This window comes from Bombina bombina, chromosome 2, assembly GCF_027579735.1.
Source record: "Bombina bombina isolate aBomBom1 chromosome 2, aBomBom1.pri, whole genome shotgun sequence".
Lineage (NCBI taxonomy): Eukaryota > Metazoa > Chordata > Amphibia > Anura > Bombinatoridae > Bombina > Bombina bombina.
In genome coordinates, this window is record NC_069500.1 from 1014472263 (window position 1) to 1014497117 (window position 24855).

The following is a 24855-nucleotide window of genomic DNA, read 5'->3' on the forward strand; positions in this document are numbered from 1 at the left end:
CTGGTCCTAAGGACCTTCCATCATGTTTCTCAACTTTTCCAGCATCAACAACCACTGGTGATATAATATCTTCTTTCAATACTCTGAACCATAATGCATATTTATAATTATTGGATACTTGTATAGGGCACAACCTCAATTGGCACTGATAACAGGTATTATTATTACCCAACTTAATGGTACTCATTTTACTGACCTCAGAAGGATGAGTGGACATTGCCAGGATCGAACCTGCAACCCTTGGGTTGCCACAGATCTCTGTAACAGTGCATTAGCACGATGAGCTATGTGCCCAGCTTAAAATATTGTATTCATTTACATTTCTTACATGACTGGAAACTGAGAGATACTATACTGTGTGTATCTCAGACCCTGAAAATGATTTATCATTGGAACAAGAGCAAGTATTTATGAGTTTCTGGATGTTTATGTTGTCTGCAATTTATTGAATATTACTTATTGCAGATACGGTCACTGTAACACAACATAAAACTCACACAGGCACAAGCACATAAATGTAACACAAAATGCTTATTTCACAGATAAAGCAGGACAAATCCATTCATCTAATGGGAGACATAATATCCCTACTGCCAACTCTGAATTCAATGTTGTTTCATACGGACTCCTTTTATTGTGGTTTACTTTGAAAGCAAACATTTTCCCTTCACAATTCAGAGCATACCATTTTAAACAACTTTCCAGTTTAATATATTATCTAATTTGCTTACTTTTATTGGTATCCTTTGTTGAAAAGCATACCTAGGTAGGCTCAGGAACTAGGAGTTAGCTGCTCATTGGTGGATGCATATATATATATGCCATTTGTCATAGGCTTGCTGATGTGTTCAGCTAGCTCCTAGTAGTGCATTGCTACTCCTTCAACAAAAGATACCAAGAGAATGCAGCAAAATTGGAAAAATGGAAAGTTATTTAAAAATCTATGCTCTATCTGAATAAAATTGGGTTTAATGTTTTGCTCTTTTGAACACATTTAAACCATGCCACTTTGCTGTAAGCAATATTTTTTAGCTTTTAATCAAATAGGAATCAGATGTGCATATTAAAAAAATGGATTTACCGTGTAAAAATGGAAGCATTGACAAAGTCACGCTAAGATGTCCTTCAAATAAGTTCAAAGTGATAAACCTTGGGACTTTCATTGCAAAGTATTAGTAATGTCTATTTTAAAGTGCTATACACTTTGTATAGCACTTTAAATAGATTAGAATTTTGTATAGACCCCAAGTTTGTAAAACCATGAAAATGTTTAGCAAAAAATACATTCGTAAACGCAAGAGTGACTGCAAAATTGTTTCTCTCAATATGCAAAGGGCGCTCCTGATAATTCCTTACAGCAGTCCTGACTCATACAATTTAAGTGCAGAACTTGTAGACTGTTCCTTTGTGCATTTGCTAACGTATAGAAACCTGAACATTTTCTGGTACTGAAGAAACTGTCTTGACTGCTACTTCTATTGCTAGGATACAGGTTTTTTTTTTGCTTCATAGCTTCCATGCCTACATCAGAGATCTATATAATGTTCCTTTAACATCCTCTGTTTAAAGATTTGTTAGTCACTGTGTAATCTCAGCCCTTAAATACCAGAGGCACATGACATAATATCACAAAGTTAGCTGTCATCAGTTTTACAACACACGTGAAGTGTCAATAACAAACCACCTCAGTGCTGTAATAATGTGTATCCCTCAGCAGCTGAAACAGAGAATGTGTCACTTGATTGTAGGTGATTTTATTGCAATTTATATGCTCTGATAACACTGGTAATTTAACAAATTCATAAAAACAATGATGACTATAAACTTGAAAACAGTATTATAAAAGGTACAATATCTTAAACTGAAATCATTACATTAGTACTGTAACATATAAACACATAAGGACATACAGATAAATAGAATCTTATTTCTTCTATTAACAAAAAGGTATAATGTGCGCAATCTGTTGCCATGGCAGCAGGTGCTTTAATGATCTCTTACATAACACCAGAGTAAGTCGAATTTTTAGGAAGCCTGTTTGAGGAAGAATTAGAATGACAAAAAATAATTGATTTTCAGTCAGGTAGGGAATTGAACTGTGATAGATATGATGTCATAATACTATAGTTATGTTTTGGTGAACATGATCACTGTATTATTTTTATTGTCTTTAAATGTCTGAGAACATTTTCACTCTATGCTCAGTTCTCATACAGCAATGCTTGCAATACAGTACAGTCCTCACTGGTGGCTAATGGGTTAAACATCTATCCAATAATTCTCTGACCTTATCTGTCTTCCGATTATACTGAAGGTTCTCACAGGGGAAGAGCAGCCTATTGTTTTCCATACATCTAAAGTATACTAGGAACTTTTGTTTAATTGATGTCCTAAATGCCACCAATCAGCGAGTGCTACCCAGGGTTCTCAACCAGAAATGGTCTGGCTCCTAAGCTTACATTCCTGCTTTTCCAATAAAGATACCAAGAGAACAAATACAAATTGATAATAGGAGTAAATTCAAAAGTTGCTTAAAATTGCATGCTCTATCTGAATCATGAAATAGTTTTTTTTTTCATATCCCTTTAAATTCAACACAGGAAGCAAAATCAACTCTAATGTCACTTTTCTAACATCTTTTTCCCTTTCAAATTCAAAATATGGAACCATTTTTAGCAGCAGAACATTAAAGGGACACGAAACCCAAACATTTTCTTTCATGATTCAGATAGAGAATACAATTTTAAACAACCTTCTAATTTACTTCTATTATCTAATTGGTTTCATTCTCTTGGTATCATTTGTTGAAGGAGCAGCAATGCACTAATGGTTCCTAATTGAACACATGGGTGAGCCAATCACAATCAATATATATATGCAGCCACCAATCAACAGCTAGAACATAGGTCCTCTGCTGTTCCTAAGCTTGCCTATATAAACCTTTCAGAAAAGGATAACAAGAGAAGGAAGCAAATTAAATAATAGAAGTAAAATGGAAAGTTGTTTAAAATTGTATTCTCTATCTGAATTATGAAAGACATTTTTGGGGTTTCATGTCCCTTTAAGCAATAAGATATTGCATATATATGCACCATGTTTCTATAGAAAGCCCCAATTTATCTAAAGGGTAGAGACTTCATTATCTGTTGGAAATTGACCAGCTTTTTCACTACAGATCAAAGTTTTGGCATAATTCATTATAGTCAGTAATTTATTAACTAGTATATTTACAACACAAATGTCTACGCTCTAAAAAAGGTAACAATATGACAAATAGTATAAAAGTATTCAACATAACTATTGCTAATAATCTGAAGAATTAATAAATCCTTTGCCAGACTTCTTAAAAGCGTATAATATATAATGTCAGCATTTATCACAGTTGTCATTCATCATCCAATAGAATTAGAGCTGCTTAAATCCTATGGGCTGATTTGAACAGCCAATATGATTTTAACAGCTCTAACTCCTATTGGCTGATTCAATTTTGCAGCCAAGAGGAATGAAAGGGACGCCATCTTGGATCGCATACCTTGCATTGAAGATTCAGTGTACGGCGGTGACTGTATAAAGAGGATGCTCCGCGCTCGATGTCTTCAGGATGGACCCGCTCCGCGCCGCCGGGATCAAGATAGAAGATGCCGTCTGGATGAAGATTGAAGAGGCCGTCTGGATGAAGACTTCTCGCTGCCTGAATGAGGACTTCTCCGCCAGGATGAAGATCGTTCAAGCAGGACTTAAAAAACAATAAATTTGATCGTCTGGGTTTAGTGTTAGGTTTTTTAAGGGTTTTTTGGGTGGGTTTAATTTTTAGATCAGGGTTTGGGCAATGCCCATCCAAATGCCCTTTTCAGGGCAATGGGTAGCTTAGGTTTTTTTAGATTTAGTTTTTTTATTTTGGGGGGATGGTTGGGTGGTGGGTTTTACTGTTGGGGGGGTCTTTTCTATAGGTAAAAGAGCTGTTTAACTTATGGCAATGCCCTACAAAAGGCCCTTTTAAGGGCCATTGGTAGTTTATTGTAGGCTAGGGATTTTTTTTTCATTTGGGTGGACTTTTTTATTTTGATAGGGCTATTTGATTAGGTGTAACTCTTTTTTATTTTTGATAATTTCGTTTGTTAATTTTTGTAATTTAGTATTTTTTTTTATTAGATACTTTGTAATTTTTAGAGTAGTGTTAGGATTTTTTTAATGTGTAGTTTAGTTTATTTAATTGATAGTTAGTTTAATTTTAGTTTAATAGTTATATTAGTTTAATTGTTAGTTTAAACTTAGTTTTTTTAATTTGACAGGTAAATTTAAATTTAATTTAAGCTAGGGAAATTGTAATTTTAATATAACGTTAGGGGGCGTTAGGTTTAGGGGTTACTAGTTTAAATTAGTTTATTGCGATGTGGGGGCTTTCGGTTTAGGGGTTAATAGTTTAATTTATTATATTTCGTTGTGGGGGCTTTCGGTTTAGGGGTTAATAGGTTTATTATAGTGGCGGCGGTGTAGGGCTTAATAACTTTAGTATAGTGGGGGGCGATGTGGGCGGACGGCAGATAGGGGTTAATAATATTTAAATAGTGTTTGTGATGCCGGAGAGTGGCGGTTTAGGGGTTAATAACTTTAGTATAGTGGTGATGATGTCGGGGAGCAGCGGAATAGGGGTTAATACATTTTCTTAGTGGCGGCGATGTCGGGAGTGGCAGATTAGGGGTTAATAAATTTATTATAGTATTTTCGAGGGCCTCGGTTTAGGGGTTAATAGCTAGTTTATGGGTGTTTAGTGTACTTTGTAGCAGTTTAGTTATGAGTTTTATGTTACAGATTTGTAGTGTAACACTCATAACTACTGACTTTAGATGGCGTTACGGATCTTGTCATTTTAGAGTGTAACGCTCGATTTTAAGCCTCACAGCAAAACTCGCTGCTTTCAGTTCTATTGAGTAAAATCATCATCATTTACACAGACCTTTTCACTTTTTGAATGCACTTTATTGAAGAAATTCTAAATTCTGTAGCATTGATACCAATGTGGAGCCTTGCTTCAAAACAAAAAGTGAAGCACAGTTCTATTTGGATAGAAGCTGACTTGTTATCTTTGTTAATGTTTTGCTTTAATTCCAGTCTCCACGATGCTCCACAGGTGTCTTAAGACTGAAAAAATAGACAGTTTAGTTGTAAACCAATCAGTACTCCGTGTACAATAATAAAACATTTGAGAACATTGCAACACATGCAGGCAGCATGACTCATTGTACAATAGACAGGTCACATTGGGCTGTATTTTATCAGCTGACTAAACTGGATTGGCAGAAGGAAGAATGATTTGAACACATTTTATTTCAGATTATTACAGATCCGGCATTCCTTTGCTTCCCTAACCATGTTTAATGTTTAACCAGGTTGGAAAGTTTCTGATGCTTGCTATTACATTAATGCTTGTATTATTAACTTAAGCTCAGCTTTTCTAAGCAGTTCAGTCCTGGTCTTTTTTTTTTTTTTTTGCTCCATTATGGATGAAAATAGTTTATGATAAATATTGCTTTTTCTTTTGTTAGCTCATTTAAAGGGACATAGAAGGCAACATTTTTCATTGATGATTCTGATAGAACATACAGGGGTCGATTTCAATCTTTACCATTTTTTCTTCCAATATTAGAAAAACAGGAAACAGGCGTTTATTTTTTGTCAACAAAATGATCACAATCTTTCTGAGTCAAACACAGCCGTGTTAACTCACAATGGTACAAATGGGTTAAAGGGATTAATGGAGTCTGTGTCTGTGTTGTACAATTGAATAGTCTTTATGATAAGTGTTAAACAATATGAATGCCTTTTGTATATGGGAATGATGGGTATACTGGGCATGTTTGATCAATGATGATTTGTTTTTTTAATTCATTAAATAAACCTCATTTTCTATTTTGGCAAGATATTCACCTAAAATCAAGAAAAAGTGGGGGATATTTATATAGGAAGATAGTAGCCGCAAGGTATCTCATCTTATATAACAGAAATGTAACAGTTCTCACACTCTAAATTGTGACTAGCTGTAAAAGATAGTTGCAGAACTCAATGTATAAACCACAATTTAAAAAACCCACTGTACATGCTGCGAATTCGAAGGCTCACTCACACTGTACAGACCACGTTTTCCAAACCTCCCTTATACTGTACAGAACAGGGTTTCTTTGCCACATTTCTATAGCTTTAAGAAGATTCTGGTTTTAAACAAACAAAACTGAATAGCCAATAATGACAATGCAATTTTTAAGATGAGAATACTGTACTTCACAATCCCCAAGTCAAATTACAAGTGAGAAATAAAAACAAAGATATTAAGAGCACAATTGTTAAATGCCATTTGTTGATGTTGCCATTTTCTCACGTTTCCTGCAGCTCTCGTTAGTTGTACGGAATATCACATATCTGTCTATTACACACATATACACATGTAAATATCTGTCCTGTCCACTTCTGATGGACTATACCAGGGGTTCTCAAACTTGGCTCTCCAGAGGTTTTGGAACTACATTTCCCATGATGCTCAACCAGCATTTTATCTGGCTGATCATCATTGGAAATGTAGTTCCAAAACCATTGGAGGGCCAAGTTTGAGAACCCTTGGACTATACAATAGTGCTGGAATATAGGCTTAATGAATCCACACCATATATTCATGTATACTGTAAAATGCCATCTGTAGTACACATGCGCAAGATAATAGAATTATTCTAAATCTTCATGTAAAAATTGTAAAATATACACGTTATCAACACCTTTTGTGTGTTGAATTAATTGTGTCCAATTTATTGTCAAAATTAAGTGCAAAACTTGTGGTTGGGGAGATTGTGATTGCCCAAGCAATTGCTGTCCTTGCATTATATGGGTGATTTTCCTGCTATCTGCTTGGATACGATCTAAACTTTTCCCAGTATGGATTTGGTGTTATTGCTTGGATTGCGAGCACTCAGAACTTGAAAAACGTATCAGGAGCTAAAAAACCACCAACAGACAGGATTGGAACGTTTGTAATTTTCTTGTTTTATTCAATTTGCGTCAGTCACTTGGAATCCTTTGTTGAGGAAGCAGCAATGCCCTTTTTAGAGCAAGGTGAATATATCTGTGAGCCAATGACAAGAGGCATATTTGCGCAGCCTCCAATCACTAACTAGCTCCCAGTAGTGCATTGCTGCTCCTGAGCCTACCTAGGTATGCTTTTTTAACAAAAATAGCAAGATAACAAAGCAAATTAGGTAAGTTGTTTAAAATTGCACGTCCTATCTGTATCATGAAAGTTTAATTGTGGCTTTACTGTCCTTTTAAAGTGTCACTTACCAAAGGAAACTGTGTTTATTTAGAGGTCAATGTCGCAAGTAATACTTGTTCTATAAAGAATACAATAAAACAAACAAATCAACATCTTAATAGTAGTGTCTTGGCTCTGCTTTGGGACCACTAGTGTTCTTTACACAATCATCTGCCCTGTAGTTTTTGTTTTTTTCCTATCTATCTATCTATCTATCTATCTATTTATCTCTCTATCTATCTGTGTCTGCCTGTCTATCTATCTATCTATCTATCTATCTATCTATCTATCTATCTATCTATCTATCTATCTATCTATCGATCTATCTATCTATCTATCTATCTATCTATCTATCTATCTGTCATAGTTTAAAGAGAATAAAGACACAAATGCACCAATAAATAAAGTTATATACTAAGAACACAACATAGGGGTAGTGTATTGAGGAAATACTACTTAAAGGAACAGTATACACTCATTTTCATATACGGGCATGTAATAGACAATACTATAAAGAATAAGATGCACAGATACAGATATAAAAATCCAGTATAAAACTGTTTAAAAACCTACTTAGAAGTTCTCAGTTTAGCTCTGTTAAAAAGGTAGCTGGAAAGCCCACTGCAAATGGCAAATAAGATACTCCCCCCCCCCCCCCCCCCCCCCTCTCCAACACAAACAGGAGCAAGCTGGAGTAGGTAGCTGACGGTATTCTCATAAAACTTTGGGGCTTGGTTAGGAGTCTGAAAATCAGAGCAATGTTATTTAAAAATAAGCAAAACTATACATTTAAAAAAAACAAAAAAACTTTATGGTCTATATAAATACATCATCTACAAAACATTTATGCAAAGAAAATATGAGTGTATAATGTCCCTTTAACTTCTTTGTTTCTGACCTATTGTTTAATTCACAATTTTATTAGACTTTTTAATTTTGACATTTTAATGTGTTAAGTTATTTTAAACACAGGTATTCAGCTCATATTATCATCTTCTTGTCTTTTTCTTTCTGTTATCAGCAGAATGAATTAATTCAAAATGCCAAAAATGACGCAAACACTTTGAACTCTGCCCAGCAACAATCTCCACTGACGCCTCCAAATACACCAGATCCTCGAAGCCCTCCTAACCCAGAAACTATTGCCCCAGGTAAGAGTGATCCAGTATTGCTTACCAGCTTCATAGGTTTAGGTTCCTTGTCAACCTTTAGATGTCGTTAGGAAGTTCCATGCCATCTTAGAAGCGCTGGGATTTAACTCCATTAGGACAGCATGGAACATCCTACCTTATATGATGTCCTGCAGCCTTCCCTTTTTGGACAATGAAAAATCAGATGGGGGGTGCCTAGCAGCTTAGGCAACCCTCAATGATTCGATCCAGCCTTGAAATGACGTGATTGCATCAGCGATCACGGGATTTCATTTTGTCCCAATCTAAGCACTTGCACCCAAGCATGAAGGGGTTAATATAATAATAATAATAATAATAAGTAGTAGTTTCATCCCAACTGTACAGAATAAATATAAAAGATAAATAAATAAAATATAACCAACACAGTTTCAACAATTCCAAATTTCTTTTTGTGTTATCTTTTTTATCAGCTGTGCATTAAACTAAATTTTGAGCAAGCAATTATGTTTGGTGACCCCCACAACATCTTCCCTCTTTGTCTACCCTTACATCTGCCAATATTTAGTCTATACTCGCATTTAGTACATAGTGGCATAAGCAACATTTTCCTTCTAATGGGTCTTCCATATTACAGCTCAGTACCCCTTATCAGAAGGTACACTTATATAGTCCATTTTGTTCCATAGCTATTTTAACTGTTTTTATTGATGGAAAGGTTATATTCATGCATGTACAGGTTTGGTAACAAGATTAAATAGGAAATATACATTTGGATCTAAGTAAAATTCTAGAACTTCCACTTAAAGGGACACTAAACCCAATTTTTTTTCTTTCATGATTCAGATAGAGTAGCTTTCTAATTTACTCCTATTATCAATTTGTCTTCATTCTCTTGGTATCTTTATTTAAAAAGCATGATTTTAAAGATTAGGAGCCAGCCCATTTTAGGTTCAGCACCCTGGATATTGCTTTATTATTGGTGGTTATATTTAGTAAACCAATAAGCAAGCGTACCCCAGGTTCTGAACCAAAAATGGTCCGGCTCCTAAGCTTTACATTCCTGCTTTTTTAAGAAAGATAGCAACAGTACAAAAAAAAATTTGATAATAGGAGTAAATTAGAAAGTTGCTTAAAATTGCATGCTGTATCTGAATCAAGAAACAATTTGGGTTTAGTATCCCTTTAGTATCCCTTTAATTCAGTCAACGTGAACACGAAAAGCAATACTTCCTGCAGTATTCCTAAATAGGGGTCTAGCTGTTGTGCATTTATTGGGTACATGTTAAGCTAAATAACAGTGGTACTATAAAAGATAATCCAGGAGAGGCCACATGCAGAGCTATAGTGAAACGCATACATCATGAACGACAGGGGCATTAAATAGTTTAAGATTGTAATATAATATGTTTAATTATATATGAAGTCAAAATATACTTTTTTTTTATTTATTTTGGTCCCTTATGTAATGTTAAAAATAGTTGGTTGTCTCCATTCCATTGGGTTTCTATACTGTAATAGGCACTGGAATGTTGGAGCCTAGGTTATTTATCTCTTCTGCTGAGGACAATTAGAGCCTGATGATTAAACATTTTTACAGGGGCTGAACTCAGTGAACACTAAAAGAAAAAGATCAGAACCTGGAAGTACCAGAGAGATGAGAGATGATCTAAAATGATCCTCCAGCACTGGGAGCTCTCTCACAAGATTCTATACAGGCAAATTTTGCTATACTTGTCAAAGGGGCTTTCCCTGACTTTCTGTTGTATGTGAATGAGAAACAAGCCCAGTGCAATGTAGCACTGCATGACAAAATAGTTTTATCACACTTACACTTTGTGCTTTGTATTTTATATTACTTTACACTTCAGATTGGGTCATGCTTATATTTAACCTTTGTACTTTTTCTTTTGTATTTTAATGCATTTCGATTCTGTACACAGCAGTGACTTCACAAATTTTGATTATGCTTTTAAAGAGTCTGTGTTACTTTAGCAAATTAGGATCATACTTTGTATATTTCTATGTAAACTTTACAAATTAAATTGTTCTTTGTATTTCCTCATTTGTAAACTAAAACTGACAGCTTCAAAAAGTGGGAGGGACAGGGCAATTCCCTGGGCTGAACAGTGGCCTTCCCAGGGTATGTCTGATGCTCTCTCACAGTTCTCATGAAATGCTGTAAGCATAGTTACAAAAGCAGCTCTCTAGTTGTATGCAGGAAAAGTTTGCTTAAAATCCACAATACACTTATTTAACTGACATAGAACTAATATATACTAAACTAGAGCCAAAAGCATGTTAAATTGTAGTGAAAACATTTCAGTTTAATTTATATTTGCTGTAAACTGAGACTTCCTGTCAGTCCCAGGTGTTCAGCTCTTAAGTTCACTCTTCCCTGTGAAATTCTGTATCCCAGAAAGCCTCATTACTTTCTAGGGAAGATATCTCTCATCTCTCTGGGAATTCCAGGTTCCGCCCATTTTCTTATAAAATTCAGTTAATTCGGCCTCTGAAGTCTGTGCTATAATTTCTCTCCAAAATTTTTGATCATCTGACCCATAGAAAGTAATGAAGCTCTCTCAAAACTGAAGTTGTCAGTTTTTTGTTTAAATATAAAAAATACACTGTAATAAAATTTGTAAAAGATGCACATAAATATACAAAGTATGACCCTAATTGGTTAAAGTAAACATAGAAATTGTCAAAGCATAATCAGAATCTGTAAAATCACAATAAGCTTATCACAATAAGCTGCTGTATATGGAATCTAAATGCATTAAAATATGAAATATAAAGTGCAAACCTAAATTTAATAAAAATTAAAGACATAGGGGTAGATATAACAAGGGCCGAATGGCCCTTGTTCCCCGTGCGAGCCTTCAGGATCGCCGGAAACAGCAGTTATGAAGCAGCGGTCTAAAGACCGCTGCTCCATAACTTGTCCCCTGCCTCAGAGGCTGCGGTCTTCAATCCGACCGATCCTATACGATCGGGCTGATTGACACCCCCTACTAGCGGCTGATTGGCCATGAATCTGCAGGGGGCGGCAATGCACAAGCACTTCTGGTGAAATGCTTGTGTAATGATAAATGCCAACAGCGTATGCTGTCGGCATTCAGCAATGTCTGTCGGACATGATATGCTACAGCGTATAATGTCGGACAGACATTGGTAAATCTACCCCATAATCTGAAGTGTAAAATATTATTGAACACAAAGCACAAAGTGTAAATGCAGTGGAACTCTCATGTCATGCAGTGCTATATGGCACTAGGCTTGTCTCTCCTTTACATACAGAGGGATCTTGCAGTGCTGGAGGACCATTTTATATCATCTCATCTGAGCGGAGAGCCCATATCAGGCCCATATTGATAGATATAAAACAGGAAATAAAAGAGAGAGTGTGCAAACAAGGCTGTGTGAAAATTCTGTTTTTATTTAAAAATTCTATACTGGTACAAATCCCCAAACCCATAATTCCAAAATCCAAACTTTTTAATTAATGTTTAAAAATATATATATATCAAAAATTTATATTTTTTCCGCCTATAAGTCACAATCTTCTCTGCCTGTGTCTTTGGTTTGATTTCTGTGTTCTAAAATGCAAATAATAGTCTATATTTATTGAAAAGAGCAATAACATTTCTGGTTACAGTAAACTGTACTATCTTTGTGATGGTATCATATATACAAAAGTATTACACATTATTAAAAAAAACTACCTTTTATAAGTTACATGTATAAGCTGTATTATATGATGTAAATATTGCCTAAATGACTTAAGATATTGTTGTTTACACCTGGTTCCATTCTCTATACAAACTGTTCCATGTTAGATTCAAATATTCCAAAATCCAAACTATTACGAAATGCAAACCTTTTCCGGTCCCAAGCAGTTTGGATAATGGGTTATCTACCTATATTCCACACAACCTTGTTTACACACTCTGATTTATATCTGTCCCTATTTTTTCTCAGCAGAAAAGAGAGATTTGAAGAGAGCCTAGGTTCCAACATGGTGGCACTTATTACTTTATGGAAACCAAATCCTTAAACTTATTAGTATTCTCAAGTTTATCTTTGCTTTGAAAACATAATTTTATTGATTATTTATTTACTTTTTAATATTCCTTTAATCTTTAGATCAAATGTAAAATACACAAAGAACTATCACATTATTTTAGGTTAGTCCTCAATGCTCTGCAAATACCTGCTCTCGCTTTTTATTTAGTATTACATTTAAATGTATTTTCAATTAAATCCACAGTGAGGGGAGCAATGTTTTTAATTTTATATTGTACTCAGAATCATTCAAAATATTGTACAGACCTTCATGAACAGTTTGATATTGATCAAAATTATTTAGAAAAACTTATCTAATGATGCTCAACAGAAAAACACCATTATTGGAATTTTTGTAAATAAATTACTTGATACGTTTTTCTAAAGGATTGTGGTCGACCCCTTTAATCATAAAGTTTAAAGACAGATTATTGAGGACAATAAACCCAATTAAAATACAGGGAATTCACCACTCTTTTATAAATGTGAAAAATACAAAATTCTTTGCTTAATACACATTTAAGAATAAAACATCAACATTCACTGCAAAAAAACATGGAGACTTCTCCATTAACTAGAAGATGATACTGGTTAAATAAATAATATAGCACCATTGTGTAACCCCATAAGAGGGCAAATGGGATTGGTTACCATAAGGAAAATTCCAAAGATCTATGCATTCTTTTGTATATGGTAATATTTCAAGGCAATTCAACATCCCACATTCAAAAAAGGCAAATGCTGTATAGCACAAGCAAATCAATAAGTATTTGCAATTCCTAGATATATTATACCTCATAAGTTAAAACTAGAAATTTACTTTTGCACTTTGGGTAGCGCTGATATTAATAGTTTGAAAGGAAAAATGTTGTGCTTGAGCAAAACCCGACACGCACAGAAAGTTAACCACAGGGTATCATGTTCACAATATCACATTAACCCCATTGACTTCAATAGAGCAGCAAAGTTAAAAGAAAACCTAACACCTATACTCATGAGGTAAACTCCATCGTAATAAGCCCCCTACTCTAATAACCCCTAAACAGCTACATTACTCTACTCTTTTAGTCCCACTACACTATTAACCTCATATCCACCACATCCCCACCTCAAACTACCCCTCTACATTATCAACCCCTAATCCGCCATAACCCCTACTGCCATTAACTCCCCTGCAATAACTACTACACTGCTTAACCCCTAATCCACCATAACCCCCACTGCAATAACCCTTACCCTACGTAACCCCTAAACTGCCATTACCCCCACGGCAATATCTGCATACTCTATTAACCTCCTAACAGCTAACCTCCCTCAAGACTCTTAACCTAACCTAAGACTCCCTAAGTTACAAAAAATTAAAAAACACTACCAAAAATAAAAGCCTCCTAAAAAAACCCTATACTGAAACTAAAATAACCCCACAAATAAACAAACCTATGTTTAAAAAAACTTAAAGGGATAATAAACCCAATTTTTTTTCTTTTATGATTCAGATAGAGCATGCGATTTTAAGCAACTTTCTAATTTACTCCTACTATAATTTTTTCTTCATTCTCTTGCTATCTTTATTTAAAAAGCAGGAATGTAAAGCTTAGGAGCTGGCCTATTTTAGGTTCATCACCCTGGATAGCGCTTGCAATATTGGTGGCTACATTTAGCCACCAATAAGCAAGCATAACCCAGGTTCTGAACCAAAAATGGGCCGGCTCCTAAGCTTTATAATGTTGCTTTTCAACTAAAGATACCAAGAGAACAAAGAAAAATTGATAATAGGAGTAAATTAGAAAGTTGAAAAAAAATGCATGCTCTATCTGAATCATGAAATAAAAAATGTTGGTTCAGTATCCATTTAATCTAAAAAGTTGCAGTGAAAATGACATTTGTCAGGCAGTGCTTTTGTTAAAGTAATTATAGCTCTTTTGCAAAAAAATCTATCCTAATAAAAAAAAAACAGAAAAAACCCCTAAGGTTATACCCCAAAGTTTATACTCACCATCTTGAATCCAGCTCCATTGGAGGGCAGCGACGGGTCCATGGCGGCGGTCCTCTGGCGGGGTTCGGTCCTCTGGCGGGGTTCCCTGGTGGTGCTCCTTGATCCCCTGGTTGCATTCCCCAATCCGCTGGCGGTGCTCCTCAATTCCCTGGCCTAGCTCCTCACTTCTCTTGGGCAGTCCTCTTCTGATCTTCCACCTGATCCTTCATCATGCTGTCATCACAGTACACTGAAGATAGGAATGCAAGGTTCCCCCTTATATAGGGTACTCTTGCATTTCTATTGGATGATTTAAATTTGAATTAAAAAAATCTACCAAAAAAAATGCAAGGGCACCACTATGGAGCAGTGAACAAGTGTCTACGGACACAAAACATGTCTGCATAGGAGCCCAGCTATCCTCTCTATGCTCTTGTCAGTCACTGTGATGCTATGCTGTGACAGTTATCTTTTTAATACTGAAGCAATACATTTGGATTGTTTTACTTTACTCACCAAGGCGTGATATGTGCTGAAGATTCTCTGTGATTTTGTTACATTATTTGGCGTTTCTTTGGACGGAGACGCCGCCTACAGCATTCACTTCACTAGCCGGTCATCCCCACTCTCCCCAGTGCCACACATCGATGAACAGGTAAGGCAGAGCGCACCGCTTCTCTCTTTGTGTAAAGCACCACTATATAAGGGGGAACCTTGCATTCAATCTTCAGTGTGCTGCTGTGACAGCATGAAGAAGGATCGAGTGGAAGACCAGAAGAGGAGTAGGGGACACAGGAATACCACCAGAGGACCAAGAAGAGCACCCAGGGGACCCCACAAGAGGTGCGTCCCCGCCATGGACCTGCCCCCAAAAGGAGCCTCGATTCAAGATGGTGAGTATAAACTTTGGGGTTTAGCCTTATGTTATTTTTTTGGGGGGGTTTAGGATAGATTTTTTTGCAAAAGAGCTATAATTACTTTAACCAAAGCACTTCCTGACAAATGCCATTTTAACTACAATTTTTAGATTAAGTTTTAGGGTACTTTAGTTTTAGGATAGGGCTTTTACTGGTATTGTTTTTTTTATTTTTGGTAAAAAAAAATAAAGTTTTTACTGGTTAGTGTTTGTTTTAGTTTTATAACTTAGAGGGTCTTAGTTATGGGTCTTGGGGGGTTAGCTGTTAAGTAGTGGTTATTGGAGTGGAGATAATGGCGGATAAGTAGTATAGGATTTATGGCAGTGAGGGTTATGGCAGTTTAGGGTTTAAGTAGTGAAGGGTTTATTGCAGTGGGTGTAATGGCAGTTTAGGGGTTAAATAGTGTAGGGGTTATTGTGGTGGGGGTAATGGCGGTTTAGTGGTTATGGCAGATTAGAGTTAATAATGTAGTGGGGTAGTTTGCAATGGGGGTTATGGTAAGTCCTGCTGTACTTACACAGCAATGACGAAACCGGCTTCCTCCAATCACAGCAGGGCATAACGAGATGGATGCTCTGGGGGGGAAGCCAAGATTGGAGGAAGCCAGTTTCGTCATTTCTGACGTAAGTACAGAGGGACTGAGGCGGGGGATCGGCGATCCGGCTTTGGAGAAGTAAAAGGTAAGTATTTCTACAAATACGGTGCAATGTAAACTTTCATCAATTAAAGTGTCCCTGTTTTTAATAGTATTTTTAAAAATCGGGCACTAATTGCTGAAAGTTTACATTCACTTTAAGCTTCATTAGCATAATACAACTAATCCTTTCAAGCACAGTAGACAATTAATCTGTGTATATATTACATTATGATGCTAAGATTTATTTATATGCTAAACTACATTTCTAAACATATGTGAGTTAAACCATAATGTGCATCATAATTATTCCTAAAGCTCTATCTTTTGCAGTGCTGTATAATAGTTCTTAATTGTAAAATTCCATTATAAACAATGGATATATCTGTGTAGCAATAAACTCTATGCCGCTAGTAAGATTTATAGACTGCTATTATTAAAGCTACAGTATGGTTTTAACTCATCTTTAATATGAAAGAATGTATGCCACTGTTACATGTTTCTGTATTTAACAAGTACTGAAACTAGGATCAATTATATAATATACATTTGAATATGAAAATAAATATATGAGCAATAAAATATATATTGTCTAAAAGAGGCTGCTTCCGGGTGGTAAATCGCCATAGAACAAGCTACTGAGCTGTTGTTCGTTCCTGGTAGAGCGCTTCTCTCTTTGTATGCAAATTATTATGACCCTGGGGAAGTCTCCCTATGGGTGATGGGGGAAACCAGACGTGGACTCCTTGCCCAGTGTGCTTAGAGGAATGTGGCTGCACCTCACTGACGAGGCCCATAGGAGGCCGAAACGATCGTCTGGGGTTGTCATGTTCCTTGTTCAGAGGAGAATTGCCTGGTATTTCGGGGCTGGACTGACCTTACTTGGCAGGATCAGACTGATATACTTCAGGAAAGTTTTCTTCTGTGAAAAGCACACTGGTCTAAAAGAGGCTGCTTCCGGGTGGTAAATCGCCATAGAACAAGCTACTGAGCTGTTGTTCGTTCCTGGTAGAGCGCTTCTCTCTTTGTATGCAAATTATTATGACCCTGGGGAAGTCTCCCTATGGGTGATGGGGGAAACCAGACGTGGACTCCTTGCCCAGTGTGCTTAGAGGAATGTGGCTGCACCTCACTGACGAGGCCCATAGGAGGCCGAAACGATCGTCTGGGGTTGTCATGTTCCTTGTTCAGAGGAGAATTGCCTGGTATTTCGGGGCTGGACTGACCTTACTTGGCAGGATCAGACTGATATACTTCAGGAAAGTTTTCTTCTGTGAAAAGCACACTGGTCTAAAAGAGGCTGCTTCCGGGTGGTAAATCGCCATAGAACAAGCTACTGAGCTGTTGTTCGTTCCTGGTAGAGCGCTTCTCTCTTTGTATGCAATAAAATATATAACCATTATTTTATTTTGTGTTGCAAGCTGCACTGTTGCATATTTTTTACTGGTTAAAAAAGTTGCCAAAAATTCTGTGGCCACTATTAGTATAAATAAATAATTCAGAATTGTTTAGTGTCCCTTTAAGTAGCAACAGACCTGCTAGTATCTATTGTGTTTTGTGAGCCATTGATTTAGAGGTTGTCAAATAAATATCAACAGCCCTTGGGCCAGACTGGGAATAAAAAAAACAGCCCTGTAAACAAATTGAAGACCAATCCTATTTTCCATTGAGTCCATAGAATGTACACACCCTATTTTTCTCAAAGGGATTACTGGGATACTCCTTCCCCCAAAATTGTGTTTCAGAATTAGATTATATTAGTTTGTAATTTTAAAATATCGCATACAATGTCCTATAAGACAAGGGGGAGAGAGGCACCAAATAGTGTGACAACATAACAGATACAAACTGAAAGGTAGAATGTGCAGATGGGTACTCCCAAAAGTTGTTGCATATCCAGTGCAATAACTAGCGGACCGAGGCTTCAGAGCCGCTCGGCTGACTCAAGTGATCAGGCAGGACAGCTGGATAACCACGCAACTCCTCTCTGATGACATATCTCCACCTGGGCTGAAAGTAACCAATCAAAAAGTAGCACCTACGATATGTCTACTTGTACAATAAAGTTGGTTGTAACCAAAGAGCAAGGTATGATGGCTTTAAAAGGTTTATTTTAATAACACATTACAACATTAGGTTGCTGCCTCCATTCTTATAGCGTCTTGTGGACTCTGCTTTGAGCATATGTTATAGAGACTGATTGGCTCATTGATGGACTTATCGTGATATATTAGTTGATTTTTATTATTTTATTATTTCATTAATAATTTATTTTATTATTTTTCATATACATTTGGTTTTGTGTTATCTGTATGTATATATTTAGTTTGTTTATATAGTTTACTTTTTAATTATTTTTAATTATTTTTGAGCTTTCATTATCTTGCTTGTATTTGAGAGTTGGGGCCTCTATTGGCACTTATATCTAGTTAATTGTACACTCAGATTTTTTATTGATACACTAGTATTCAGATATAGGTATTGATTGTATATTTTGCTGGTGCACCTCTTATATCTACTCCCAGTGCTAGACGTTGTTAAATAAACACACAACAAACCAATTTCATGCATTACTAATTGTGTGAAAATGATTATCCATATTTGATCTGGAAAAGACACTTAAGTGTCACTCTGCCTCACAGTGTGACTTGACTAGACAATGAAAACCCTTTAAAGCAGGGCTACAAAATGGTACATGGCCTAGGAAATAAAACTTGCAAGTAAATATTTGCAGAGGAGAAGAGGAGGTAATATAGCTGCATCACCTAACCAAAGGCACACCTCTTAAAATGTAGCTGGCCAGCCTCAGCTGCTGCAGCCCAAAGGGAAATTTCCAGGTAGGCCAATCCGGCCTTGGCAGCCTTATACCAACAGGCTGCATTTATTTGTGAATACCTGTATTTTCAATGAGGTCATTGTAACCCCCCTACCAAATATATTAACAAGAATCCTTCAACCAGCCACCAGTGTTAAAGGGACGTTAAACAGTATATATACACTAGATATAATGATATATTCAAAGCAAAAAATAGCTTGAGAAAAGTAATCAGTGGAGCCATGTTAAAACCTAGGTTCCCTATGTTTAATCTCTTTTGTGGAGGACAACTGAGGACAAATAGTCTCCAAAAATGACTTTATGGAATATACCAATGTTTTATCTAACTAACTCTGTCTTCAGCAGAATAAATTACATAAGGGAAACCTAGGTTTCAACATGGCTGTATCCATTACCTTAGAGAAGAGCAGGGGAATCCTTAAATTACAGAAAACAGGGGCATAATAAATAATGAAAATATATTGCAAGATACTATTTACTACACATAATTAAGCAATTATCTAACTGTTTAATATATTTTAACAAATTGTTTAATTACATAAGGTGATCTTAGGATGTATATACAGTAATTCTGTATATGTGATATGTACACTTGAGCACACCGTTAACTTCAACTTCTGTAATTATAGCTGTATGTAGGGTCAACATGTACTTTCTTTTTATTAGTTGATCTGCACTGTTTTCCCATGATGATATAGGATACACTGGACCACTCAAAGAAATCCCACCAGAAAAATTCAATGAAACAGCGGTCCCAAAGTATTACATGTCTCCATGGCAAGAAGCCATTGTCAATGACCCAGACCTCCTAGATGCATTGTATCCCAAAATGCCCACACCTGGGGAAAAGGAAGACATACCAGACTACAGGAGCTTCAACAGGTACATTTCTTAATGAGTATAATAATCCCTTTCTTCTTCTGCACAGCTGGATTAACCACAATAGTTTTTCACATTTTGTACTAATTTTCCAAATTATTTTAATGAAACATCTCCAAGTTAAACCATTATTAACATCTTATCCATAGTATTAGTATTTGTGGGTGATTACTGATTACAAGAACATGAAAGTACAGTAGTTGTCTTTCAGTAATGATAATAATAAAGATCAAATGCTTTCAGAAAGTTATTAACAATTGAAACATATTTTTGAGTAATGAAAACTGTAAAATTTACAACGATTTAGATTTCATAAGGCTGAACAATATATTTTTCAGAGAAAGATATATTTTCCCTTCTATTTACATGTAAAATGTCATATTGGTTATATATATGTGGACTTAGTCAATAGTGGCTGGCCAACTATCACAATATTACAATTGAGACAGTTTCCAGTTAATTACTTTCTTTGGGAACCCCTATATCATAATAACATGAGTATGTGTATTGCTTTCATAAACACCTTTGTCATAGTACAAATTAAAACCTGGTATAAACTCCTTGGACAAGCTTTTAAAAAGTTAAAACCCCAATATGAAAAATCCTATTAATGATCATCTGCCTTGCAGTTACCTCCCACCTAATAACCCTAACTGTGACCTAGCCCAACAGCAATTAACCCTATTCAGGACCACTCTCCAGTATACCTAATGGCTTATCTGGCCTCCACTGCTACTATGCACAATTACTACCTGACCCAATACAATAGTATGACTGACCCATGACTCAACATGATCCTATTAACTGGTATATGTACCATTTAACCCTAAAGCCCACTATACTGTCTTCTCCCAAATAGCAGCCCCTTAACCTAAGCATAAATAAATAACAAAAAACACTAATTGTTCCTATGTAGCCTTTACCATTAGGTCCTGCAGAATAATGTTCTTCAACCTCTTAAAATTACCCAGGAATGGGACTTTTCAGAACCAGGTTCTCTTCATTTTTGTGGTCTGATTTTTGCTTAGTGCTCTATCTTGTATATAGAAAATATTGGTCAATCCTGACTGATAAATCTAATTAAAAATGTTTGAATTGTGGTCAGTCTTATAGTCAAAATTGAGCCCATCCACATCCAAAGTGTTAAAAACTACCCAATATATACTATATTTAGTATATTTAGGCAGGTTCTTATAATGCTGAAAAAAATCTTAAATTTTTTAATAGACAATTAATCAGTGTATGTTTTTGTGTGTAATTGATTTCCCTTCTACCTTATTTAGAGCTGCTACACCATTTGGGGGATTTGAAAAAGCTTCAAAAATGATAACTTTCAAGATCCCAGAATTTAATCTACCATCTATGAATGACCCTGTATATATGGTACCCAACCCTCTCAGCACTAGACGATCCTTTAACAGAGCTCCTCAGGGGTGGACATCTGAACATGACCCTATTGTCCTCACGTCTGACATCTTCCTGAATGTAGATATTCCGGAATCTGATGATCTGTAAATAACAAAAGCTTAAGTTATAACAAGAATAAAAATATGTAATACTATAGCTTTCCTAGCATGTTTAAGTTGCTGAAATAGGATATATTATGACAAAAAACAAATGTATTTTTAAAGTGTAAGTGTCGGTTCCAATATAAATAAAAATAATTCCATAAAATATTGTTGTGGATTACATAAAAATATTGTTGTGTATAATGTAACTTGAAGCTTTGGGCAACATTCTATGAGTAATACGGCTACTGCATTACATGCATCTTTTTTTCATTTCTGCATATAAATAAGAATGCACCAATATTTCCCTGTTTAGTATGCGTTTAGTATGCAATAAAAATAAAACTAATACCAACTACTCAACTAATAAAAATAGAAATAGAATAATAATAACTGCATTCCTATGATATATGAATGAATAAATCTTGAAACGTCAAATAATAAATTTCTAAAACACATATAAAAATGTAAAGAAAATGAACAGAAGACAAACAACATCATTAGATAAAAAATAGATATTAATATGATTATACTAAAAGTTTAATGTGGCTAGCATCTCTCTAAGGGCTAGATAACGAGTGGAGTACAATTAGCGCTCCTACTCATGTGTTAACTTCGCTAGACAAAGGCATTTGTGCATTGAGTAGGGCTCGTATTACTAACTGAAAGTAAAAAGTTTGTGCACAAATGCTAACCCGATGTGCTCAAAAAGTGGAATATCATGACCGCGTTGACGTATTCCCCCATAGACTTAAATGGAGTGTGAAAAGTGTGTGTGGGGGGGAACTAAAACCCATACTCACACGCAAACAGGATCCCGTTTAACCAAGTGCACTAACCGGACATGAAATATGAATATTTCACATTCCAATGTTCCTCACATAGCAGAATATGTTCTATTTATTCTTAAATAAATATTTCTATATATCTAAAAAAAAATTAAGTATATCTCTATACCTATATAATATATATATATATATATATATATAATTATGTATAGGTATAGATATATACAGATATATATAGGAATATCTATTTAAAAATACTTAGAACATATTCCCCTATGTAAAGAACATTGGAATGTGAAATATTTACAGTTAAATACTTTATTAAATATGAATATTGCATAAATGTTTTTTCATGTTTTCAGCTACTTGAATGCAAATGGCTCCAGTGCACTTATATATATGTGTATATATGTATTAATTTGTATATATATGTAAATAAATATATACACATATAAAAAAATAAGAGTGGTTCCATCGTTGTCCAGGATAGGTCTCAGTATGTTATGGAGGCCAAGAGACAGCTTGACGATGTAAGCACCTACAAGCAAATCACCTTTAATCCGAGTGGGAAATACAAAAAAGAGTTGAATATTTTTTTATCTCAGGCGAGAGATGATTACTTGATTACACAAAATACTGCAGAATTTTTGATGGTCCATAATCCACAAATTCCTGTGTTCAAACACTTACCGAAAGTACATAAAACCATCATATCCCCCCCTGGGAAGCCCATTATCTCAGGGGTGGGCTCACTTGGTGAGAAGTTGGGAGCTTATGTTGATTCAGTCTTACAACCCATAGTCAAACAATCACCAGGGTATGTGAGAGATACTAAGCATCTTCTGTATATGCTAAATGATGTAATTTTACAGGAAGAGGACATATTCCTTACAATTTATGTATCGTCACTCTATTCCTGTATTCCTCACAATCATGGCATTGAAGCATTATTAAAGATGATTATCCTCTACAGTAACTATATTAAGTTCATTTGTGATTCTGAGTATTTTTTGCTTACTCATAATTTTTTCTCCTTTGAAGGCCAGTTTTATGTACAACAATGTGGCACCGCCATGGGTGCTAAATTCGCACCTTCCTATGTGAATTTATATCTTAACGCCTTCAAAATAGAAAAGTTATTTACATCTGCAAATCCATATAAAGACAATATTAAATTTTATTGAAGATATATAGACGATATACTACTCATTTGGAGTGGAGATAAATCAGTCATTTCTAATTTCGTTAAATACCTGAATGATAATAATAAGAACTTAAAATTTACATTTGAATTTTCAGAAAAAGAAATTCCCGTTCTAGATTTGCTCATTGTGAAAGATCTTGATGCTCATGCAGTAATAACACAGACGTATAGGAAAAAGATATCAGGCAACACTATCTTAAGAGCCAATTCACATTATCCAGTACACCTTAGGAAAGTTATTCCTAAGGGTCAATTCATCCGCCTAAAATGTAATTGTACAAAGCAAGATACATACAACAAACAGGCTGATGAGTTGACAGAAAGACTAAAAGCGAGAGGTTATGATCAGAGCTCTTTATGTAGGATGTGTGATGAGGTTAATGAAGTGGACAGGTCTGCTTTATTAAGAGATAACATTAAGTTACAGATGGGAGAGAAAAATGATACATTTAGGTTTACTACATCATATAGAAAACAATACAGACAGATATGCAACATTGTTCAGAGGGCTTTACCAATCCTTGAGAAAGATCCACTTATAGGTAAACAGATAGTTGATAAAGGAATACAATGTGTTTCGAGAAAGGCAAGGACTTTAGAGAATGTCCTTAAGAGGGATTTCAGCAAGATAAATAGATTGAGTGGAAGTTGGCTGAACCCCAGAAAAGGTTTTTTTTAGGTGTGGGACCCGTCCCTGTAAAAGTTGTGAATATGTTTCCAAGGGAGAAGATTTTACCTCTAGTGTGACAGGGAAATCTTATAAGATTTATAATCACCTTACATGCAACTCTAAGATTGTGGTATACCTGATCACCTGTAAAGTATGCTTAAAACAATATAAAGGGCATGCCACTCACCTTCTTAAGGATCGCATTAAAGAACATATCAGTTCATTAGGAGCTGACCCTCCAAAAACTCCGGTTGCTAAGCATTTTGTAACACATGGGGGGGTTAACATGAATGATATGTTCTATTTCCAGGCTATTGATTGCGTCCCTAATGACATTAGGGGTGGAGACAGGTTATCAAATTGAATCGTAAGGAAGCCTATTGGATCTTTTTACTACAGACAGGAACCCCTTTGGGCATTAACATGATATGGGATCTCCAAACATATACAGGTGTATAGACGGTAATAAGCCAAGTGTGCATTTTTAAGAGATGTTTATACACACTGTATAGTTTATCTTCTTGCCTCTTCATGTTGATCCATATATACTTATACAGAGCTCCAAAACTTAATGTCTTGTGTCATTTACACTCACTGGTGACATTATAATAGTGAATATTGAAAACATGGAACATATCATATTCATGTGACATGTGTATCTAATGAGCAAATTTTACAGAATATATATGTTTGTCCTTTGGCATGTACAGTTGTGCTCATAAGTTTACATACCCTGGCAGAATTTATGATTTCTTGGCCATTTTTCAGAGAATATGAATGATAACACAAAAAAATGTATTTCACTCATGGTTAGTGTTTGGCTGAAGCCATTTATTAACAATCAACTGTGTTTACTCTTTTTAAATCATAATGATAACAGAAACTACCCAAATGACCCTGATAAAAAGTTTACACACCCTGGTGATTTTGGCATGATAACATGCACACAAGT

General features: G+C 35.5%; 1 protein-coding gene across 2 annotated transcripts in view; it reads left to right on the top strand.

The window, feature by feature from the left end:
• MYOZ2 (myozenin 2) overlaps nucleotides 1-21407 on the top strand; it is a 116603-nt gene extending 95196 nt beyond the window's left edge. Inside the window, exons 5-7 of one of the 2 annotated variants that reach the window (XM_053703598.1) lie at nucleotides 8319-8448; nucleotides 19553-19736; nucleotides 21017-21407. In XM_053703598.1, coding sequence (XP_053559573.1) covers nucleotides 8319-8448; nucleotides 19553-19736; nucleotides 21017-21248 — 546 coding nt within the window. In that variant the 3' untranslated portion in view covers nucleotides 21249-21407. The remainder of the gene's footprint in view (nucleotides 1-8318; nucleotides 8449-19552; nucleotides 19737-21016) is intronic. The other variant, XM_053703599.1, reaches the window with a different exon arrangement.
• The last annotated feature ends 3448 nt before the right edge of the window (nucleotides 21408-24855 follow it).